Source organism: Chanos chanos, chromosome 5 (genome assembly GCF_902362185.1).
Source record: "Chanos chanos chromosome 5, fChaCha1.1, whole genome shotgun sequence".
Taxonomy (NCBI): Eukaryota; Metazoa; Chordata; class Actinopteri; order Gonorynchiformes; family Chanidae; genus Chanos; species Chanos chanos.
Genome location: NC_044499.1, coordinates 51,412,923 through 51,420,422, shown reverse-complemented (window position 1 = coordinate 51,420,422; position 7,500 = coordinate 51,412,923). Strand labels below are relative to the sequence as shown.

At 49.4% G+C, this 7,500-nt stretch overlaps 1 protein-coding gene across 1 annotated transcript in view; it reads right to left on the bottom strand.

Moving 5' to 3' along the window:
• Window positions 1–6,984, bottom strand: part of ndst2b (N-deacetylase/N-sulfotransferase (heparan glucosaminyl) 2b) — a 12,683-nt gene extending 5,699 nt beyond the window's left edge. The window contains exons 1-4 of the mRNA XM_030774403.1: window positions 5,950–6,984; window positions 4,298–4,385; window positions 3,199–3,353; window positions 1,966–2,151 (exon numbers count right to left, since the gene is read on the bottom strand). Of these exons, the coding sequence (XP_030630263.1) occupies window positions 1,966–2,151; window positions 3,199–3,353; window positions 4,298–4,385; window positions 5,950–6,984 (1,464 nt within the window). The remainder of the gene's footprint in view (window positions 1–1,965; window positions 2,152–3,198; window positions 3,354–4,297; window positions 4,386–5,949) is intronic.
• Between the last annotated feature and the right edge of the window lie 516 nt (window positions 6,985–7,500).

Genomic DNA, 7,500 nt, shown 5'->3' with positions numbered 1-7,500 from the left:
CACCTCACACAGGTGAACCCTATCACACACACGCCACACACAGGTGAACCCTACCACACACACACCTCACACAGGTGAACCCTACCACACACACGCCACACACAGGTGAACCCTACCACACACACGCCACACACAGGTGAACCCTATCACACACACGCCACACACAGGTGAACCCTACCACACACACGCCACACACAGGTGAACCCTACCACACACACGCCACACACAGGTGAACCCTACCACACACACGCCACACACAGGTGAACCCTATCACACACACGCCACACACAGGTGAACCCGACCACACACACACCACACACAGGTGAACCCTACCACACACACACCACACACAGGTGAACCCTACCACACACACGCCACACACAGGTGAACCCTATCACACACACACCTCACACAGGTGAACCCTACCACACACACACCTCACACAGGTGAACCCTATCACACACACACCTCACACAGGTGAACCCTACCACACACACACCTCACACAGGTGAACCCAACCACACACACGCCACACACAGGTGAACCCTACCACACACACGCCACACACAGGTGAACCCTATCACACACACGCCTCACACAGGTGAACCCTACCACACACACGCCACACACAGGTGAACCCTACCACACACACGCCACACACAGGTGAACCCTACCACACACACGCCACACACAGGTGAACCCTACCACACACACGCCTCACACAGGTGAACCCTATCACACACACACCACACACAGGTGAACCCTATCACACACACGCCACACACAGGTGAACCCTATCACACACACGCCACACACAGGTGAACCCTACCACACACACGCCACACACAGGTGAACCCTATCACACACACGCCACACACAGGTGAACCCCACCACACACACGCCACACACAGGTGAACCCCACCACACACACGCCACACACAGGTGAACCCTATCACACACACGCCACACACAGGTGAACCCTACCACACACACACCACACACAGGTGAACCCTATCACACACACGCCACACACAGGTGAACCCTACCACACACACGCCACACACAGGTGAACTCTATCACACACACACCACACACAGGTGAACCCTATCACACACACACCACACACAGGTGAACCCTATCACACACACACCTCACACAGGTGAACCCTATCACACACACGCCACACACAGGTGAACCCTATCACACACACGCCACACACAGGTGAACCCTACCACACACACGCCACACACAGGTGAACCCCATCACACACACGCCACACACAGGTGAACCCCACCACACACACGCCACACACAGGTGAACCCCACCACACACACGCCACACACAGGTGAACCCTATCACACACACGCCACACACAGGTGAACCCTACCACAAATATACAAAGCACAGATTACATTTACCATACAGACACCACACACAGATTAACACTAAAACAAATATACAAAGTACAGATTAACATTACTCTCCAATGCCATACACAGATTAACACAACTCCACACATGCCATACACAGATTAACACTACCACACACATGCTACACACAGATTTCATAAATATTCTTGCACAGAGACACAGTTCTTTAGACAGATCACTTTGACAAAACATTTGCTATAACACTGTAATTAATGATCACTAGCTTGTTCTTCCTGGTCTGGTGTGTGTGTGTGTGTGTGTCTGTGAGTGTGTGTCTGTGAGTGTACGTGTGTGTGTGTGTGTGTGTGTGTCTATGAGTGTGTGTGTGTGTGTGTGTGTGTGTGTGTGTGTGTGTCTGCGTGTGTGTGTGTGTGTGTGTGCGTGTGTGTGTGTGTGCATGTGTGCGTGTGTGCATGTGTCTGTGAGTATGTGTGTGTGTGTGTGTGTGTGTGTGTGTGTGTGTGTCTGTGAGTGTGTGTGTGCGTGTGTGTGTGTGTCTGTGAGTGTGTGTGTGTGTGTGTGTACGCGTGTTCACCTGAATGCCGGTGTGTATGAAGCCCCTGCGGTAGCGTGCAGGTTTGAGGTGGGGGTACTCCTCTGTGCTGGTCACTTTAATACCCCACACGTTTTTCCAGGCCAGGTACAGCTGGGTGTGGACAGGGTACACCCCTGAGTGATGGGGGGCCACAGCATAACCCATATTAGTGGGAATCCCATGATCCTACACCACAGGAACACAGAAAAGGATGAGAAGACAGACAGAGTCAAAGAAGTATTATGTGCATACAGTGTCTGTGTCTGTGTTTGTGTGTGTGTGTGTGTGTGTGTGTGTTTGTGTGTGTGTGTGTGTGTGTTAATGTGAGTGTGCGTGTGTGTGTATGTGTGTTAATGTGTGTGTGTGTCTGTGTGAGTGTGTTAATGTGTGTGTGTGTGTGTGTTAATGTGTGTGCGTGTGTGTATGTGTGTTAATGTGTGTGTGTGTCTGTGTGAGTGTGTTAATGTGTGTGCGTGTGTGTGTGTGTTAATGTGTGTGTGTGTGTGTGTATGTGTGTTAATGTGTGTGTGTGTCTGTGTGAGTGTGTTAATATGTGTGTGTGTGTGTGTTTGTGTGTCTGCGTCTGTGTCTGTGTGTGCGTGCGTGCATGTATGTGTGTTTGTGTGTGTGTGTGTGTGTGTGTGTATGTGTGTTAATGTGTGTGTGTGTGCTAATGTGTGTGTGTGTGTGTGTGTGTGTGTTAAAGTGTGTGTTTATGTGTGTGTGTGTGTGTGTCTATGTGTGTGTGTATGTGTGTGTGTGTGTGTGTGTGTTAAAGTGTGTGTTTATGGGTGTGTGTACGTGTGTGTGTGTGTATGTGTGTTAATGTGTGTGTTAATGTGTGTGTGTGTGTGTGTGTGTATGTGTGTGTTAATGTGTGTGTGTGTCTGTGTGAGTGTGTTAATATGTGTGTGTGTGTGTGTTTGTGTGTCTGTGTCTGTGTCTGTGTGTGCGTGCGTGCATGTATGTATGCGTGCATGTGTGTATGTGTGTTTGTGTGTGTGTGTGTGTGTGTGTGTATGTGTGTTAATGTGTGTGTGTGTGCTAATGTGTGTGTGTGTGTGTGTGTGTTAAAGTGTGTGTTTATGTGTGTGTGTGTGTGTGTCTATGTGTGTGTGTATGTGTGTGTGTGTGTGTGTGTGTTAAAGTGTGTGTTTATGGGTGTGTGTACGTGTGTGTGTGTGTATGTGTGTTAATGTGTGTGTTAATGTGTGTGTGTGTGTGTGTACTGGCCTGTGCGAACTGCTTGTTGAGTCTCATGTGTTCAGACAGCGTGCTGACATTGTGGAAGAGGTGCGGCTGCATGTGACTCCACATATGAGGAAACCACCAGAACTTGTGTCTGTGTGTTAAGAGCATGTCGTCCCCAAGGTCTTCCTCATCTGTCCCTGACACACACAGCACCAGCAAAGAGAGAGAAATAAACAAACGTCACGTCATGTTTCTTAAACCCACTGTCAACAACGCTACACTACATCTTATAGAGACAGAGGCATTCGCATGACCTCACAATTTAGAGAACTAAAAACTAAAGAGAGATTTCATTTCAGTTTTATGGTGACTATGTCACCTGGGCCACATCTCAATACTGTAATAAAACCTGACACTGCTGAAAGGATAAGTCTTTAATGAATTGCTTCTCTGTTTTGTTTGTTTGGTAATGTATCGTCACGCATGGTAGAAACAGCTAGTAAAAAACAACAACAAAACAAATCTTTTAGTTCTGAGCGTATCTGGAGCGATGACAGACTGTGGACTTCAGAGCTTGTGGAAAACTTATTACATAGACATTAACATTAATATTACATTAATCAACATTTATATGACATATTAGACTATTGTAGATCAGACAGTCAGAGTGTTCAGGCCTTGTTGTATGTTATATGTAGATCAGACAGTCAGAGTGTTCAGGCCTTGTTGTATGTTATATGTAGATCAGACAGTCAGAGTGTTCAGGCCTTGTTGTATGTTATATGTAGATCAGACAGTCAGAGTGTTCAGGCCTTGTTGTATGTTATATGTAGATCAGACAGTCAGAGTGTTCAGGCCTTGTTGTATGTTATAAAATGTCTTTGCTGTAAGTAGCAGCTTTTTTAAACTACAGTTTTACAGAAGACTGCGTCATGTTCAATGTCACTGGTCCATTATTCAGACTAATACCTAAGGTTTGGATCTCAGTGACGCGTCAACAAAATGACAGATGAATCCAGTCACATAAAAAATTCATCAAAGCGCCCTTCATTCACGTCAGCTGCACCTCTCAGTTCAATGTCAGTGTTTCTGTTCACTGTTCCATACAAGCAGGTGTGAGGTGATTGTGTTCCTGACTAACCTGCGTGGAAAAACTTGCCAGAAAAGCCCAGATTAAACGTGAAGTTTGGCACCAGAGCACGGAGGTTGTTCTGTGTGTGAAGCAGGGCCTTGAGAGAACACGCACCCACCCACACACACACACACACACACACACACACACACACACACACACACACGCACCCACACACACACACACACACACACACACACACACACACACACGCACACACACACACACACACACACACACACACACACACACACACACACGCACCCACCCACACACACACACACACACACACACACACACAGAATGACTTTAATGTTAGTTCCCATCAACTGCATGAAAATCTCCAGTCTGACAAACTGTATAATTCTGTACTGGTGCAGTGATACGCTCTGTCACAGGTGGAGAAGAGAAGAGAAAATAAGAGAAGAGGAGAGAAGAGAAGAGAAGAGAAGAGAAGAGAAGAGAAGAGAAGAGAAGAGAAGAGGAGAGGAGAAGAGAGGAGAGGAGAAGAGAGGAGAGGAGAGAAAGCAAGACAGAACAGAACAGAAGACCTCGCTCAAATCTCTGCTCGGAAGGGATTAAGCCCACCGCTCTGTCAAAGTTAATCTTCCTGCCGCAAAAAAAAAAAAGATGAGCCAACCTCACCAGCCTGAGTCTGGCCTCCAGAGGGCGCCGTTGGCACTGGGAGGAGGCGGCTGATGGGGGATGAGTGCTGTGCCCCTGAGCTTTACAAATACACATCCCTCATTTCCTCTAATCCCCAACTCTAATCCCACTCTCCTACACACTTCACTCACTCTTAACTGGGCTCATTTAGGCTTTCAGTCTCTGAGAGCCAAACACACACACACACACACAGAGCAAAGTCTTCCTAACACACCAAGACAGTCAGGCCAAACATTTTCTCTGTCATCAAAGGAAAAAGTAATGTAGGAATCTCTCTCTTTTTGCACCTCAGTTTAAGTAAGTCACCGTTAAATATTCAGTGCCCTGCCACTTACTTTTAGAGCTCACACACACAGTTTCTCTGTGTTTGGTCAGAGGGCTGGATGATTTGTTTAAAGTTCTGTTTAAAATAGAAATAAAAATAATAAGAGTTGCTATCAGCCATTCGCCCTTTCTCTAGCACATGTGCGCGTTACTGAGTTCTGGCATACTGACGTACAGTAAGCAATACAAGCCAAAGGGTTTTTTTTTTTTCCCTCTTCATTTTCTCCACAGTACAGTTAATGCCAGAGAACATTATGCTAAGCAGTCAGTCTGGTCCTACCACAGGAGACCAGGACTTGGAAATGGGGCTGAGGGTTGGAGGGTCTGCAGACACTCGCTGAGAGAGAGAGAGAGAGAGAGAGAGAGATTTTTTACACTTCACCCTCCAGACACAGCAAGTTCAGGCTCCTGCCAGCTCCAGATGGCTAATGTATTACAGCAGGGCCTCGTGCATCTTAGGGGACGAAACTCTACGCTACGAAACACAAAAAACCTCCTCCAGAAAAAACGCGCTCAAAATGTCACCCCTCTCAGTAACGAACACTGTGCGACATCATAGACTTATGCTTTATTCGTGTCTAAAAATATTGAGAACTTTGTGAGTTCTGTTTCTCATAATCCTGTGGTTTTATTTGACTGTGGTTTTGTCTTCGTTGACTGTGGCCACTCACCTCCACATCTGACACTTTCATCCGTGTGCCCTCTTTCCCCACAAAAATGTCATCCACGTCCACCAGCAGGTACCTGTCCAGCGATTGGCCCAGATGCCTGCCTGTCAGGTAGCCAATGGCATCCACAAACAGCAATTTGTGGAGCCAGAATGAGAGCCCACCCCCAAAGAGCACCCGCTGGATGCCGTCATGAAGCCCCAGGTCCTGTGTTACCGTGGCCAGCGTCAGCCTCTGCTGGTGGGAGGGGCTTAGGCTCTGGCTGAGACCCGAGGGCTTGTGATTGGCTAACAGCACCGGCTCGTACGTGCTGTGATTGGACAGAAAGACGGTCCAGTTCTCGGCAGGGAGAGGGCCAGGCTCCAGCCCGTTGGGTCGTGTGATGTGGAGAAGCGGGGAGTTGGGGTTGATCCGGTGTTCCCAGAGCGGTAAGTTGGAACGCAGGAAGAGGGGAAAGCCACGGAGCTGGGCGCTGGACGGAGAGCCATCGCTGGCGCGGTAGAAGCCAACAATGCCAACACCGTAATCCTGGCAGTACTTGTCCAGCAGCTGTCGGTTCCAGGGCTCCAGGTTGACGTATTTCAGTAGATTCTCGTAGATGACCAGGGCGTAGTGCCCACGGCCGTGGCCGAACCACGCCAGGGGAGGCAGGGTGCCCTTGGTGGGGGCAGGTTCCATGCGGTAGCGGAGACGACTGGACTCAAGGATAGCGATGATGTCCTGGCCCAGCTGGGAGTAGATGCTCTCCACGAACAGCAGGATAACGGGCTCGGTACGTGACCCGTCCAATTTCTGGACGCTCAAACGCTGTAAAACGGGCTGGGAGGGGGGGAATGTTCTCTGCCTGTCCCCCACCATGGGAGCCATGGCAACGCAGTCACCCAGAGGCAGTGGAGGGGCTTCTCTGATCTTCGGGCCCGCGCTGACGTGGTAAGCCAGGTACACCATGGAAACGAGGCAGAGGAAGATGAGGGCCAGCACCAAGCGATGAAGGCCCTGCTGTCTCACCGCACACACAATCTTCCTCACGGTTCCCATGGCACCGGGCGGAGTCAGGGGGTGAGCGGTCGGACGTCAGGGAGGAGTCAAGGAGGAGGAGCAGGATGAAGAGGAAGAGAACTAGGAGGCTCCTGCTGATAGATGGCTGGCGACTCTAAGTAACCATGGCCCCTCCGCCTCCCCCCCACAGCCCGAGAGATCTGTCTGTCTGTACCCCTTTGTCTGTCTCACCCCTCCATCAGTTCACCTTTTCTTTTCCCACTTGGCACTCATCACGCAGTCAACACGCCCCAGAGCAGTCCCTCCTCAGCCCGCAAACCACGCCCTCAGTCAGAGCAGAGGAGACATCAGCCCAGATTCTCAGCCAGCGATTCAGTGTCTGTGAGCTCTCCGGAACCTTGGCGCGTCTGCATGTGAGATGGGCTGGTCGGAGCGTCACAAAGAAATGTAAAGGAGGAGAGGAGGGTGGAGCAAAGCATGGGTGGAGGAAAAGGAGAAGACAAGGAAAAAGTGGAGTGATTAGAACATGGTGGATCAGGAGGAGTTCACAGACTG